Source organism: Anabrus simplex, chromosome 8 (genome assembly GCF_040414725.1).
Source record: "Anabrus simplex isolate iqAnaSimp1 chromosome 8, ASM4041472v1, whole genome shotgun sequence".
Lineage (NCBI taxonomy): Eukaryota > Metazoa > Arthropoda > Insecta > Orthoptera > Tettigoniidae > Anabrus > Anabrus simplex.
In genome coordinates this window covers 229,870,709-229,886,908 of record NC_090272.1, presented here as the reverse complement: position 1 = coordinate 229,886,908, position 16,200 = coordinate 229,870,709, and the positions used below count along the sequence as shown (strand labels likewise).

Below are 16,200 nucleotides of genomic sequence, written 5' to 3'. Positions count from 1 at the left end.
GGTTACCGGGGACTCCAGAAGATACGAGAAAGCATGCTGTGTCATACTTTTCTGGAAGCCTGGCCAGGCAAGGTATATAAAAGGGCAGAGTTGAGTTCAGTTGTTAGTGAGAGACGTTCGTCGAGTTAAGTGGGTAAACTCACACTGTGGTAATTCCATTAAAGTGGTTATGTTGTGTTGGTACATGGTATCTTGTCAAGTGTTGCGAGGTTGGTTGGCATGCTAATGTGTCGTCGCTGAAGTTCAGATGGTGGTTCATTAATGTGTGTGTACAAAATTGACAGCATCTCGTGTGTGCGTCTTTGTGAATAAGATAACTTACACTGTAGTTCCGATTATTTTAGCGAGTACAATTAGAAAAAGCGCTGACGCAAAGTGTGCGAAAGAAAGCTATTGGAAAGGCTTATGTGTAACTTTTAATTCATGATGCAGCAGGCTTTCAAATTTTCTTGAGAATGCCGCTACATGATTCTGTGCTTGTTGACAGTAATTGGGTCTGAAATTGCAAGAAATCATACAGATTATCGGAAAGCCAGCTCCACTAATGACAGGCTATTTTTATAGGAATAATAAAACTAAGATTCCTAGCAAATGGTGACTCGGACATTTCACTTATATATTTGTTTTGATGATCAAAACAAGCAATTTTAGTTATTGTGCCTGGGGTGTTTGAAGCTTCATACAACAATCTGAAAGAATTCGTAAAGGCACGAAATAAAGACAATCTTCATTTAACCTAGTTAGGATAGTACCATTTTGGTGATGTAGAAGAGATTATGGAAGGTTAGGTTATTCAGCGAGGAGCGAAGCTGGAAATGAAACTACATTAGAACACAGCTAAAAGAATATCAAAAAGAATTAAAAAATTGTTTATTAGAAATTCGGTTGCAATTTGATAGCCAATATTTAGAAGAAATAAGAAGGCATCGTATTCCGCGCTACGAATTTGCATGCTTTAATTGCGTCCTTGCGCACGTGCGAATGAACACGCTATTTTGTATATTAACACTCAAAAATGTTCGTGAACATAGTTTATTAACAAAGTTATAACACATCTTGGTGTGGACACACTTTTTTTTGCTAGTTGCTTTACGTCGCACCGACACACATAGGTCTTATGGCGACGATGGGACAGGGAAGGGCTAGGAGTGGGAAGGAAGCGGCCGTGGCCTTGATTAAGGTACAGCCCCAGCGTTTGCCTGGTGTGAAAATGGGAAACCACGGAAAACCATCTTCAGGGCTGCCGACAGTGGGGTTCGAACCTACTATCTCCCGATTACTGGATACTAGCCGCACTTAAGTGACTGCAGTTATCGAGCTCGGTCACAGTGGATGTTAAACAATTCTTAATGGAAGAATTATCCAGACACATTGATATTATATTTCTGTGTCATCAGTATTTCAAATTTTACTACAGGACTTTAAGATGAGCAAGATTATTGCATGGTGCTTACCTCGGCAGTTAACGGAGGTGCAGAAATGGGCTCTATATGACATGTCTTAATCACTTGGAGCTATTTCATCGCGAAGGATGTCCTGCAGAACTCTTAGCATACTCACATAACATGGACACTAACCCACTTTGAATACTTAGATTAGTTCAGGGTTAATTGTTAACTGGTTAGTATACATTGAGTCAAAGCGAGTATTAGTGAGTTAGTTTAACACTTCGGTTAGTAAGTACTGATAACAAGAGTATATCAAAACGTTCCAAATACCTTCATGTGTTCAGTTCCACACGCTGCGACGATGTCCTTTTACTGAGTGGATTTTCACTGCATCTTCCTACTTCCCCCACTGCACCTGACAGTACTCGTAGGATTAAATACCGTAGTTTTCAAGACAACTGGGATAACTCGCTACTTCGTCTATTTCAGAAAGATCATTAATACTGTTACGTGTCGAGTCGTCTGCGAGCCCTCTGGAAGCTATTTGTTGGAAGGGATGAGTAAGTCAAGCCGGTGAACTCCCGCCAAGCCTGCGGGCATAACCGGCCCCTCATTGTATCCTTGCATTTTGCTTTAGTCTGATTTCCCTGTGGGCCTTCTGAATCGCGAGGCGAGAATGTTTCTCCTTTAGCCGCATCGCGAAGATTCCAGTACTTCATCAGCAGGGGTACAGAAAGGAGTCTAACCGCGAACAAGGGAGTTAGACAACAGTAGTGCTGGCTGTCCCCGGAGTTGTGTGTCAGTGTCGATAGTGTTCCTGTTATGTGATGGAACTGGACAACAGTAGTTCTTGTCAGTGAGTGTACTGGAGGAATACGACGGAGAATAATGTTAAAATGTGGACGCTGGTGTTTTATTGTCTTGCCGAGTAGTTCACCGTCTGGAGCGGCCACGTGAAATCCTTGTGAGTGACTGGAATATTTGGAGTCCAGACAAGAAACAGTCTTCGCGTGTCGTGATTGCTATCAGACTGAGCGCCCAAAGCGAAATGCAAAGTGACCTGTCAATCAAGATTACGAAGGGATCGTCATTCCACGTAAATACGAGAGCTGGAACGCTGCTGTCAGTAGGTCAAGATAATCTGTAAATAGCTACTAACTGGGTCTTTGATAAAACAGTTTTATTTATAGTAATACTGCAAGGAAAGGGATAAATCGGAAAACAAGAACTTAGATTTTCTTATCAAAACTTTAGTTTTTATTTCTTACATCTATTTTGTACATACTCTCATCGTTGGATAAACTTATTCTTAAACTTTCTAATGTCAAAAGTCCTCCTCTTACACATCATTACCTAAAATGGTGCTTATGCTTCAAAAATAGATATGGTTGTGAAGTGATGAAGACATAATAAAAACGGCTTCTCTTTCCCTATTTAACGCCTTCGGCTGTATATTTAACGATCTATGTTTATAGATTCTAACTTAGCCAACACTACCTTATCTTAATAACGCTTTCATCAATCTTCCTGAAACAAGAAAATGTGAATAAATGATACGAGGTGTACAAATATGGCTGGTTGATTTTGTTATCAGGAAGAGGAGAGGGTAAGGAAAGACAGGGTATAACATGGATGCCTTTCACAGGTAATAGGAGCAATCAGTCATCACCACACACAAGAAGTATGTTCCAAGAGTCAGAATTATTTCTTGCCAAATTTATGTACCTGTATCAGTGAACCAGAGCTTGTAAGTATCTGGATGTATACCTTATGTAACTAACAGATAATAAAAATGCTTTATACAGAGCATTCCAGGCGAGGATCAACATATACGTATTCCTAATAAATTCAACTAGTGAGGAAGTTTTAGCTATCATTTCGCTACTACTACAACTAAATTGTTTTCATTCCTCCCCTGAAGGGGGATGCAGGCCCCTTAGAGGGTGACGCCGTCTCTTGGGCCAGGAGGGTGGTGTGTGGAAAAGGTGAGAGGGTTGGCAGCCGTAGCCTATACTAGGAGCTGTTTTTCGGCATTCGCCTTAGTGCAGGAGAATGGAAAACCACTGAAAACCATTCTCAGGACAGCCGACTGTCGGGACCTTCCCCTCTCCCGAATACAGTGCTGTTGAACCACGGTAGAGCCCGAGTGCTCAGTTGGCCGGTCGGAGCGCACAGTTGTTGGACCACGGACCAGCCGTGGCCTCTTGTGCACCGAGACCCACATGCATCCACCGACCAGTTAATAGGCTTCAAGCATGTATCAACAATATATATATATTATTGTACCCGTTTAAATGGTGCCTGATTGAATTTGAGGAAGCTGGATTAATTTTTGTAACGGAACATTGGTTTATAAGTGAGCATGCATCAGCTGTTACCGTGCCGTGCCGCTGCGGGTGAGTGTGAACTAGGTCAACAGGCCGGTGAAGGTCGCCACGTCACGCAGTTACGTCACCTAGCGCGCCGACAGCCGAGAGGGGAACGATATTCTGGAGAAATCTACTTGCCGGTGTGAAGGACGAATCACGTCACAAGGAGGTCAACAGCCAATGAAAATCGAGGAAGGTGCTGGAAGGTCTTAAGATCTTTCTAGAAAGAAGTCGAAGCAGAGTCTCTAAGGAAAAATTGAAGAGAACATTACAGTCTCGAAGGGAGAATCGAATAGAAGAGTCTCTAAGGAGAAGTCAAGTAATACAGTCTTCTAGAAGAACGTCGTATAATCTTAGCCTCTACGGAGGAGATGAATATTCGCGGACAGTGTTATAACTGTCTACTTCTTGTATGGCACTACCCACTGTTTTATGTGAGTGCTAGTTTAACTTTTCGCCAGCCTAAGTCAGTATAGAACGAGGTTGTTACAGCCGCACATTTCACCGTGTGGAACTTGCGAAACCACAGACAGTTCGTGCGCTCATTTACGCCGAGTGTTGCAGTAGAAATCTATGGAATGTCTCATTGGAAATTATAAGGAAAGAGAACTATCTGAAATGAATATTCGAGAGGAAACCTGGCCTATAAAACATCGTAGTACCAGTAATAATGTACCGTCAGCTTCAAGACTTACTGTAATCTTGTGAATGTGTTCGAAATTCGAAGCTTGGGGTGAAACTGAACCTGAGTGTACATCATTGTGCCAGTTAAGTGTCAAATAATTTAGTGGTATACAACTAGTGTGGATCCTATTTTCTGATACAAAATTTCAGTTTCAGCTACCTCTGTGAAGACTAGCCGACAGCATGCAACGAACGAGAGGAAAATCCTGGAATTTTCTGGAACATTGTTGGAGTGATTCAACGATGCTGTACGTAGCCGTAGTCATGATAGGTTAAGCCAAAGTGTGCACGCCAGCGCGATGAACTTGTCCGTCTATAAGCCTCCATAGCGGAAGAAGAGGACGCCGACGCCCATAGCTGCATCCCGACGTCAACGATTTCCATCGGAACCATAAGTACCATTGTAAAATTTCTTCTGTTTCAGTAGATGACTAGTAGATTGTATTCTTGCTTAGAGGAGTGTAGTTTCTTTTGAAATGTTGTACTTAAATGGTGATGGTAGAGTATTCATGCATTCTTTGATTTATGGTTTCTACATTTTCTATCTTTGCATTGTCCTGGAATAATGTTTGTATTTTTGATTCGGTGATAAGTAATCCAAGTTGCTAGTGAGTTTTACGAGGTCATGAATAATTAAGATCTTCAAAAGGAATTATGGGGGACTAAGACCTAATAATAATAATAATAATAATAATAATAATAATAATAATAATAATAATAATAATAATAATAATAATAATAATAATAATAATAATAAAATGTGGTCATAATAATCATGACGAGGAGGATGAAATTAAGCATAGGAGTAAAATACTAATAAACCGAAGGCTTAATGAACTATTAGTTTATGTGATATGATTGATATCAGAAGGGATGGTAATTTCAGTGTACTAGAAGCAGCTCATGGAGAAGACGTTTTCTAGGAGCCATAGTAGGAGACATAAAAATAATTATTATAATAATGAAAGTCGGGTATTTGACTGGTTGTTGAGAATAAAATTGAACGATATTGTGATGATGAATTTTACGATGAAATTGACGATATGGGACCACTAGGGTGCATGTCAGTCATAGTGATTATGATGAATTATAGTGATGATAGTGATTTATGGTGATTTGATTATATTTAGGGACTAATAATAGTTCTTTCCTTCTCTCAACAACAGATATTGAATAATGTATGACTTTCTTATTATTAGCCTTTCCTGGGGCTCACAGACGAATCTTTCCGATGATGGTGGTGTTGATTATTTCTTCAAGATTAATTTAGTCATTCTATTTCGTCTTGTAACAATAGTCTTGAAGAATTCTTATTATGATCGGATCATGCTATAAGGGTCTTCAATAAAATGTAAGAGGAGAATATAATAATAATAATAATAATAATAATAATAATAATAATAATAATAATAATAATAATAAAGTATAATAATTTCAACTGTGTGATAAATCTGGCTATAAACTGTTGGTGTGATTATGTTGTTACGTGACAGTTATCCATGTCTTTCCAGGAATGCTTATTCTTTTCGTGTTTTTATGTGGTTTATTAGTCAGTGATGTTGTTGTTGATTACGCGTGGTGTTACGTGATGCTCTATCCATCCATAGAATACTAGTCGGTTAGAAATCGTTGTTATAATTTATAAAGGAATACAGTCGAGCGAAATCTGCGAGAGACGGGAAAGACGCCAAAGAATTTCTCAAGGAATTTCTCAAATTGTAAAGCATTTCTCAGAAGTAATTTGTACGGAATTTCTCAAGAATAAGTTGTAATTAACTTCTCAAAGGTGTGAGAAAATGATTTAGGAAGGATTTCTCATAATTATGACAAAGTAATATCTCAAGAAATTTTCTCAAAGTATGCCAATATAAATTAGACAGAAAATTTGTCAAAGATGTGCTAAAGAAAGAATTAATCAATGGGTAATTCGTAAAGATTAAGGAAGTAATGAAATATGGTTATTCCATGTTCAGTGTGACATTGTTTTATTGCAATTATAACGACAGTATCACTAATTACGTGATTGATCAAATGTTACAGAGAATGGCTTCGGTTGGAAGTTCATTGAAGGTGTAGTTGAATCCAATGAAGTCGCTAAGCATGCCAAGGACTCAGTCATTTTGGTTAACGAGAAGAATAATCAGTTGAATTATGTTGAAGAAATGTTATAATGTAATTTCTTTCCTAACATTGCCCAGACTGAATTTTATTTTCATGTTAATAAACCAGTTTGTTATTTTGTCCTGATTTTTATTCCACATTATGTCTCCTATCCAGTCACCAATGGCCCTGCAAATATAAATCTTGTGAAGGTCGGTCCCGTAATAGCAAGTTGGCCCTGCGAACAGTCCACCCTTTTGGGACTCTCGCTCCGCCGACTGAGCGACCCCGGAGAAGGGGACAATACCTAATCAGCAGTTTGTGAGAAATAATTTAGATGTTAAATGCTAGAAAACTACACCCAACGGAATTCACTAGGAATGTTCACACAACGAAATACTGAATTAAAAACCTACTACCGCTCTAACTGTCGCACTTGTTGTGACAATGCTTTCCTTTCGCATTCCTGTCATATTCGAAGAAATACAGCAGAGGTTTCCATAGAAACATATTTAGGACGGATTAATGTTTACTGTAACTATTGCCTAATGAATTTCAAAAATTAACTTCTAGAATAAGTTTATGAACAAATGAAATTCCAATTTCATCAGAAAATCTACATTTTACGAGATGTAATTGTAAAAAAGGAATTTTTGCTAAAAGCCTTCCAATTTTAAGCATAGTTAAGCGTATCTGGTGCTAGATGATGATCTGATGGATAAATATTGTGGCGGGTTATCAGCGGCCTTAGAACTGAAAATACAGTACTACTCGGAGAAGTAGTACTACGTACTGTCAAGAGTAATTGGCAGGAGTAATTAAGACCAGTAAATAGGCAAAGATAATCTGGCAAAGTATAATGCTGGTTTAACCACTAAACTATCGTTACTACTCTGCAAGTGACATCAAAGGAACTTTTGAAGTTACCACTTCAACATATAAGGGGAATATGAACAATCCTACCGGCGGGAGTACAATACGGGACAGCCGAGTACAGCCTTTCGTGGGAGATTTCTTGATGCATGTTTCAAAAGGTACAGGCAATAAATTTGGCATATTCAACAATGTCAAAATGAGACATTCTAAGGACAAAGTTCTGAAACACAGATGACTCCTAACATTCGGAGTATTTAAACGAAAGTTAAACGCAAATTGAAAAATGTACCATTCAATCATCAAAATGTGAATTTAAGCAACTGTTCAAAGAACTCTGTACAACGGAAGGATTTGAACACAAATACTTCGTTCCTTTAACTTCTTCAAAATTGCAAAAAGTAAGTTAATACTGGGTCATTCAATTATCTTGGAACCGGAGCGGCGGCTGGGAGCTACGTGGGAGAGAGGGGAGCTTGCAGGGACTTGCAACGCAGTTTGTTTCAGTGAGAGCAACGCAGCGTGCAAAGTAAAGTGAGAATAAACGGAAAATATTAATAGTAATGACAATGTTGTTCTTGCTCTTTGAGTCATCAGTCCATAGACCGATTCGATGCAGCCCTCTATGCCATCCTATCCTGTGCTAACGTTTTCATTTCTACGTAAATACTATATCTACTTTAATCTGTTTGTCCTACCGTTCTTACCGCCTACAGTTGCGTCAAAAACCAACTGAACAAGTCCTGAATGTCTTAAGGTATGTACTATCATTCTCTCTTCTCGTCAAATTTAGCCAAGTAGATCTCCTCCCACCAATGCAATTCGGTACCTATTCATTCGTGATTTGATTCGATCTACCCTCCTCACCCTCAGCATTATTTTGTAACACCACATTTCAAAAGCTTCTATTGTCTTTCTTTCTGAGCTAGTTATCGTCCATGTTTCACTTCCATACAACGACACGATCCAAACATCGTTCTAATTTCTGTATCAATGTTTGAGGTGAGCAAATTTCTTTTCTTAAGAAAGACCTTCCTTGCTGATGCTCTACTTCTGCCGCATAAACAACATACTGCATAAGCTCCTGGGGAGCCTCTGCTGATTGTCTACGTTTATCTGGCATCAGCCTTTTCTACTTGGCTGCTGAGTACTGTGCTCCTGTCTGGTTGGAAAGTGTACATGTGAAGAAGGTAGACACAAAATTGATCGATACAACGCATTGTATTACTGGTACCATCAAATCAACTCCATGTCACTGGTTACCTGTGCTGAGTCACATCCCTCCACCTCACTTAAGGCGGAAGCAAGCTCTACTAAGGGAAGCTAAGAAAATCTTTGCATCGCCGTCTTTGCCACTGCACCAAGAATTCTGTCATCCGTCACTGCAGCGACTGCAATCAAGAAGACCAGCAAGTCTCACTGCAGGGAAACTCATTGCAGATGGATTTGTCCTAAATGAAAGCTGGAAGCATGAGTGGTCAACAAAAACATTGGGAACAAGTGTCCACCATCTTGATCCCACAAAGAAGCCGAACGGTTTTCACCTACCGAGGAACCTCTGGTGCCGTATCAACAGGCTAAGGACTGGACATGGTTGTTGCAATTATTTCAGGTACAAGTGGGGTTGGATCAGTTCACCAATGTGTGATTGTAACCTGGAAGGACAGACGATTGAGCACCTGGTCCAACGATGTCCTCTTCATTCGTACCCTTGCACTCCTGACGATTTCTACGCTCTCACACCCGGTTTAACTGAATGGCTGAGGATGGACTTTAAAGTTTGATTTTGCCTTGTGTATATATATTGTATAAAATCACCACACGATTAAATAAATAAACTTGTTTTACTAACCAAAATGACAGACTGGAAAGAACATATTTGAAAACAATTTCTCATCTTCAAAAAGTTTTCAAAATTACCGGTGTTATAAATTCCATGAGTTCAAACGTTGACTTATATGAATAGAGCCCGGCTGTTTATTACATGCCATTTTTCTGTATATTATTTCCATGGAAAATACAAGTTGAGCATGATTTTATCTACAGGGACTAAAATTATGCAATTTTCACGGGTTATATAAAGTCATATTTTGGTTGTTTTAACGCTTTTTCATGTTATGGTCATATTCCCCCGTGAATTTTCGTGATTTTTATCTTTTTATTCCATTTTTGCATACCTTGTTACAATCGTCGCAAAGACAGATTTTTCGCATGTCCTAACTGTTGTCTGTAATTTCATACAATTATATTTCTTAGCAACATATTAGAACGCTAAACTCTCTGTGAAGAGACAGACTCGTATAGCGAGCCTCAATTGAACTAATGATTTCACGTATTTCAAATATGCCCCAATAACATTCTCCAATCCTGAGCGGCCTTGTTTCCGTCACAAGTCAATGTTTTTTTTTTTCGCTAGTTGCTTTACGTCGCACCGACACAGATAGGTCTTATGGCGACGATGGGACAGGAAAGGCCTAGGAATGGAAAGGGAGTGGCCGTGGCCTTAACTAAGATACAGCCTGGTGTTAAAATGGGAAAACACGGAAAACCATCTTCAAGGCTGCCGACAGTGGGGTTCGAACCCACTATCTCCCGAATACTGGATACTGGCCGCACTTAAGCTAGGTACAAGTCAATGTTGCGTGAAAATAGAAGATCGTTCCTATTTGAAAATGTATGTAATTCTCTCTGATCGCCCATCAAAATGGGGGCATTTATTTCATTCCGTGCAGAGTCGAGAGTTAACTCTGGATTGAGTAATTAAATACATTAAAAATATATTAATAAAATTAATATTATTTGTTTATTATTATTGAATATTCTAGATACTAAAAGTATATTTTCAATATAATGTTCGTTAAACAGCGCAAGAATTTGAATATTTCGAAAATGTGACCAAAAAACTTTTCAGTTATATTTATGGTTATATTTTAATAGTTTAGTATTTATTGAAGAACATTACAGGCTTTCGGCCCAAATACACGCTCGCGTTACAAAGAGAAAAGGATAAAAATATGAACTAAATCTACCATGTAGACTCAAAATAAAAATTAACAAGGTCTACAACGTGGACACTCAGATGGGCGGATAACCGGGCCGCAAGCAAGCACCACCCTAATTTGAGTTCAACGTAACTGACGAAGGAAATAGCTGATTTTAAACATTCTATACACAATAGATATTGCATTTAGCCAGTCAAAAGCCTGTGATTAGTGTCCTGGGAATCAATAAAATTCACTTGACTGCTCAAGGCAGAGCAGGCTGCCTGGGAAAACCAATTTTTTAAAATATTACCGTGAGGTGTTAGGGAAGCCCCACTGTTGGTGGTGTATTGCGCAGCCTCAGTTGCGGTTCTACGTTAATTGAATGACCCCGTGTGTTTTGGATAAGCTACTGGGTATTATACTCACGAAGGGAACCGGTCGCAGTCTGAAGTTGATTCTCTGCGCCTCGTGGTGTTCAGGCTGGTTGGTGACGACCACTCGACGGCTCTGGGGCTCATATCCTTCCCGATAAGCCGTTATGACGTAGGAACCAGGTGTGAGTAGTCGCCAGTAGTCGCCATCGTGCACTGGAACAATAATCAGGCAGTGTCAGATACTCGCAGGGGCGTAACGTTACGGGCCCCCCACACTCCTATTCCTAGCCTAATGTCACTATGCGAAATTTGTCAGGGCGATGTTGTAGAATCAATCGAAATACTTGTATTTTGCAATTTGTATGTAGAGGAAATGCCACTCCTAGGAACAATGTAACATAGCCCTTGCCGTCTCTCGCGACGTGCTCCTCACAAAAGACCTGCACCAAATTATTGACAAATTACAACAATGGAAATTGATACAAAAATATTGCAGTTTGCTTTGTTCATGTGCAGTGCACTGAGATCGTGTTATACACAAAGTTTCCTGAACATTTAACTTTTGACACTCATCTAGACTAATCTATTGTATGTAAGAATTTTGTCTGTACATTGCTCAGAATTCGAAAAGTATGGTATTTCTGTATCGGTCATGTCCACAGTAACAAGGAAATGCAGTTTTTACTTTTCCGTAATGTCTGTCTCTGTCTGCACAGGTATCACGAGAAAACGGCTGAAGATAATTTAATGAATATTGGTATGTAAGGTCGGGAGCTAAGCCACAACAATCTAGGCTATGAATCATTTTATTCACTCTGAATTAAATGGTAGTTTAGTGGAAGGCCTAACATTTAGTTCTCGAATATTTATATTATTAGTGGTCCTATTGGTAAATACTACACAACTGAAATTACACAGAATTAAATTTCCGATCATTTATGTCTTATGTTTACAGTACCAGCTATGATACACAGATATTCATGAATTTGTATTTGTGTTGCTATGTTCGTATCAACGCCGAGCCACGAGAGAATGGGTTAACAGAATTTAATGAAAATCGGTATGAGCCGGGGAAACTACAGTCTAAGATTTAAACAATTTTATTATCCCTAGATGAAAATGTAGTTTAGGGGAAGGGGCCTAAAATGTAATTTGTAAATACCTACGGTATGTTATTGGTCCTATCGAGAAGTACTACATGAAAGTTGTAGAGAATACAATTTCCGATCATTTATGTTTTATTCAGGTTTACCGTACCGACTATGATAAGAGTGGTATTTCAGGGTCGGAAGAAAACTAAATGTGAAGGCCTACAATATCAACAATGACATTCCATTGACCATGCTTTGTTGTAATGTTCTTTGTCTTGTAACTATTTGAATAATAATAAAATCATGAATAAGAATATACAAATAAATTAAATTAATAAAAATAATTAATCGAAATGTCCGTAGTATGGCCGCCAGACTTCACCAGAATGGATCACTAGAATTTAGATAGAGCATGATAATTATCTCCCAGGGCGTGTACATAATGCTGCGTACTGGTACATCTGCTTCAGGCCTTACCTAACCTCCTGAAAACGACTAATTAGGTAGGAACTGCACCTAGGTTCATCAATAACTCCGCTGGTTCTAAAATATCTAACTATATTCTCAATAAAATCCGTGCATGAGCACCTCAACACACCAAAATACACTTATAATACACAAACAAAATATTACTGGAAGACTCCATATTTACAACAACAAAGAAAACAGTGGGAAAACGAAAGCGAGAATTAAGCCACTATTTGCGGTTAGTCCGTTGAATAATGTACATATATTTAGATTAAGAACCCTTCACTGTCTTTGTATGAACACAACTTGCCGAATCGGCAATTATATCACACAGATACTGTACCTCGTAATACTGTGTTCACCGAGTCTAACACTTGTTTTAAACATATATTCACTTGAGCAACACACGCTTGTCGATACTGAACATAAATTATGGAAAGTCTGAGATATAGCCCCTTTGAGCTTTCAGCAACATGTAATACCAAGCCACCACAAAGTGACACCATACTCAATGCGTAAGCACAGACAACGTTCCACGAACGTTTGAAGTCCAGTCCAGTATAGCGCAGCAGTGTCACTCCAGTACCGTATATCCAGTTTCACTCCCATATCGTGTGTCCGCACTACTTCCTTCCCGTACAGTCTGTGGTTCACTTCCGCTGTGATGTCTAAGTATCTAAAGACCTCAGCTCTCACATGATACGTAGAGATTGATCCTGGTCAGCCAATCATGGTAGATCCTCTTGTCAAGACCACACTCTGAACTACTACTTCCTCGCAAGACAAAGACAAACAAACTCTGGGGTGTTTCACATGAGTCATAGAACTTTGAGTACAACACCAAGCACATCTCATCAAACAGTGGGGTAGACACATGACTCATCCAAATTTTCCAAGTTCAATATAGCAATGTTTTCCCAGCCGTTGTACAAAACAAATTACTCATAGCTACATATGGAGACCTTCCAGCTAACAAATATTAATGACAAAATATACAACTGAAATAATAATAATAATAATAATAATAATAATAATAATAATAATAATATCCATCACTTCTACATATAGTGCGAAGGTGTGATGTATGTACTATCACAGTCTCTTATGCTGCCACTCAACTCCGATAGATGGGATTACTGCTGCGTACCGAGCATAACAGCCCGACTGAATATTGGTGGGAAATAGTTGGGGAGTTAGAAAACTATCTTCTTTAGCATGCCATTCCTCTGGTTCATATATTTTATGATACTACTGGTACGTAACTCACTGGTTCATCATAGTATTCCACCTAGTCAATCCGTACTCTGACGCGCTGTTTAGAATGAGCAGTGTGCACACTTAAGGCAGAGGCTCACTTGGTAGTAGTATAACCTCGTCTAGAATTACGATTTAGGCCTATTCCGAATTATAGCACCACAATTCACTAAATAACTCAAAATTCAACCCTGAAAAGAACCGTTTCTTAAGAAAAGCTTCTTCCTCTTCACTTCTATTAAATTCTACATTTAATTTTATTGCAAATTAGCAATTCCTTCTGGCTTGAAGGAAAAATTTACCTCGAAGTCAGATTTTCCCGCCACCAGTGTAGTGAATTGAGATTGTCCGAGTCATCGGGTACTCCTAGCAAATAGATTAGTAAAAGGGCATAGTTTTTGCCCTGTAACTCTCCATTATTCGACCTCCCCACCGCCAAGAAAAAGAAGAGTGTTCACGGCTGTCTGCGGCTAGGTCATTCCAGCTCTGGAGCTTTAGACTGTTAGATCGGCAGCGTGGTACTGTTTGTTAAAATTGAGAAAATGTGTGGTTTTCCATCTGATCGAGTATTTCATATGAAAGCATTGCTTTTACTTGAACCATTCTACTCACGTCGTTGTAATGACCTGTGTTCTTTTCAGTTGGTGAAACCACTAAGACAGTCTTTCTGAGGATGTAAAAAAGAAGGTGGAGAGTGAGTGTCTGCCATTATAATGAAAACTCCCCAACCTCATTGTGACATGATAGGCAAGCGGGACTACTATTACAATTAATATTCCCTAACCCAGTCTTCATGAGAAAAGACGTTTGGTGACTTCCCCGTCATGTTTCTGGGGTAACGTTTGAAAGCTACACAATTTAATACAATCTTGCTCACAACGTGTACACTACCAAACTTAGAATTCTGTATGCGATGTTGAATTACGTATCGAAGCACGGGTACATCAGCTAGTCTATACTAATATATAAAGAGGTAAAGTTTTTTGTATGTAATAGCTAATCTCAGGAACGACTGGACCAATATTCTAAAAAAAAAAAAAAAAAAAAAAAAAATTAAAAATACTAATGTAAATATTCATTATCCCTGAGGGACACGGGCTGTATTTTATTTTCAAAACAATTCGAGGGGGCGGTGCACGGGGGTAGATTTTAAAATACTAGGCTGATATAGGCTAAATATCGAATTTGTTGTATAACGACGTGACAAAGCTCAATTTAAGCCCCTTGATGCAAAGAACAAAACTTGGTAAGCACTACGGGCCCGAAAACAATGTTTTAAGGCCCTAAAACCAACCGTTATGGAGATATTGGCACCACACTATCCCTGCTCTAGGAATCGGATAAAGAAATGAGCTGCCGTAACCATGCCAACGTCAGCTCCAGTATTCTTACAGCAGCGAGATTATCTGCTATACATCACAAAAACGTAACATGTTACAGACATGAAAACTGGTATTTAGAATCTCTTAAAAATAAAAGAACAAAAATTTTGTTTTCAGAAAATCCACTTAAGGGGTGATGGTGGTGGTGGTGGTGGTGGGGGGGGGGAGGAGCGCTTGAAAGAAGCGAGGAAGGAGTTGAATTCTACTATATGATGCATACATCTCAGAAACTGAAGATGTTACAGACGTTAAAATTGGTACTTGGAATCTCTTTTAAAAATAAATGAACACACATTTTTGGAAAATTCAATTAAAGGGGTGAAATAAAATGAGTATCTTCTACCACTTTTCCCACACCTGTTGGGTCGCGGGTGCGAACTACGTCGAACATGGGATTTGACCCTGTTGCACCGCTGGATGCCCTTTCCGACGCCAACCTCGTGTGTAGGGATGTAATTACTATTGTGTGTTCCTGTTGTGATTGGTAAAGTGGTGTGTTGAGTGAATATGAAGAGGAGAGTGTTGAGACAAACAAAAACAACCTGTCCCCGAGCCAGGAGAAGTAATCACACACGATTTAATTCCCCGACTCAGCTCGGAATCGAAGCTGTAACCCTGTGAACCAAAGGCGTCAACGCTGACCACTCAGCCAAGGTGTGGGGCAGTTTTTAAAATGAGTATATCTACAGTATATCTCAAACTTAACATGTTGCAGACGTGAAAATTGGTATTTGGAATCTCCTTTAAAAATAAAGAAACCCTTTCTTTTTTCGGCTTAAAAGAGATAGCCTATGTTTCTCACATGTAGAGTTCCATGTCGCATGTTCCATATTTAGCTCTGCCAGTAGCCTGGTCATCTCAGCTCAAAAGGCAATGCCACAAACGTGGTTACAAGATATTAGAATCATTCCGTATTGACGCTTTTCACTTTACAAAGGTGAAAAAAGAGTATCTCTCATTTTTCACCTTTGTAAAGTACAAAGGTGGTTTACAAAGAGGTAAATGAAATGCAATTTTTCGGTAAGTTTTTACACTTCAGGGATTTTCAAATACCGTCTTAATGCAGTACCGACGAACAATTAATGGTTATAAACTTGTGAAATCCTCGCGAGCGAAGCCGTAGGTAACAGCTAGTTTATTTATTTATTTATTATTTACATATTTTACGCCCACATTGGAGCACTGAAATCAATACATTTGAGTTAATTTCTTCTTCTTCTTCTTCTCCCAGAA

General features: G+C 39.0%; 1 protein-coding gene across 3 annotated transcripts in view; it reads right to left on the bottom strand.

Annotated features, from left to right (window-relative positions):
* LOC136879035 (carboxypeptidase E) overlaps positions 1 to 16,200 on the bottom strand; it is a 216,768-nt gene that overhangs the window by 9,332 nt on the left and 191,236 nt on the right. The window contains exons 9-10 of one of the 3 annotated variants that reach the window (XM_068228931.1): positions 10,825 to 10,985; positions 2,630 to 2,911 (exon numbers count right to left, since the gene is read on the bottom strand). In XM_068228931.1, coding sequence (XP_068085032.1) covers positions 2,882 to 2,911; positions 10,825 to 10,985 — 191 coding nt within the window. In that variant the 3' untranslated portion in view covers positions 2,630 to 2,881. Of the gene's footprint in view, positions 1 to 2,629; positions 2,916 to 10,824; positions 10,986 to 16,200 lie in introns of those variants that run through there. The other 2 variants (XM_068228932.1, XM_067152763.2) reach the window with 2 other exon arrangements.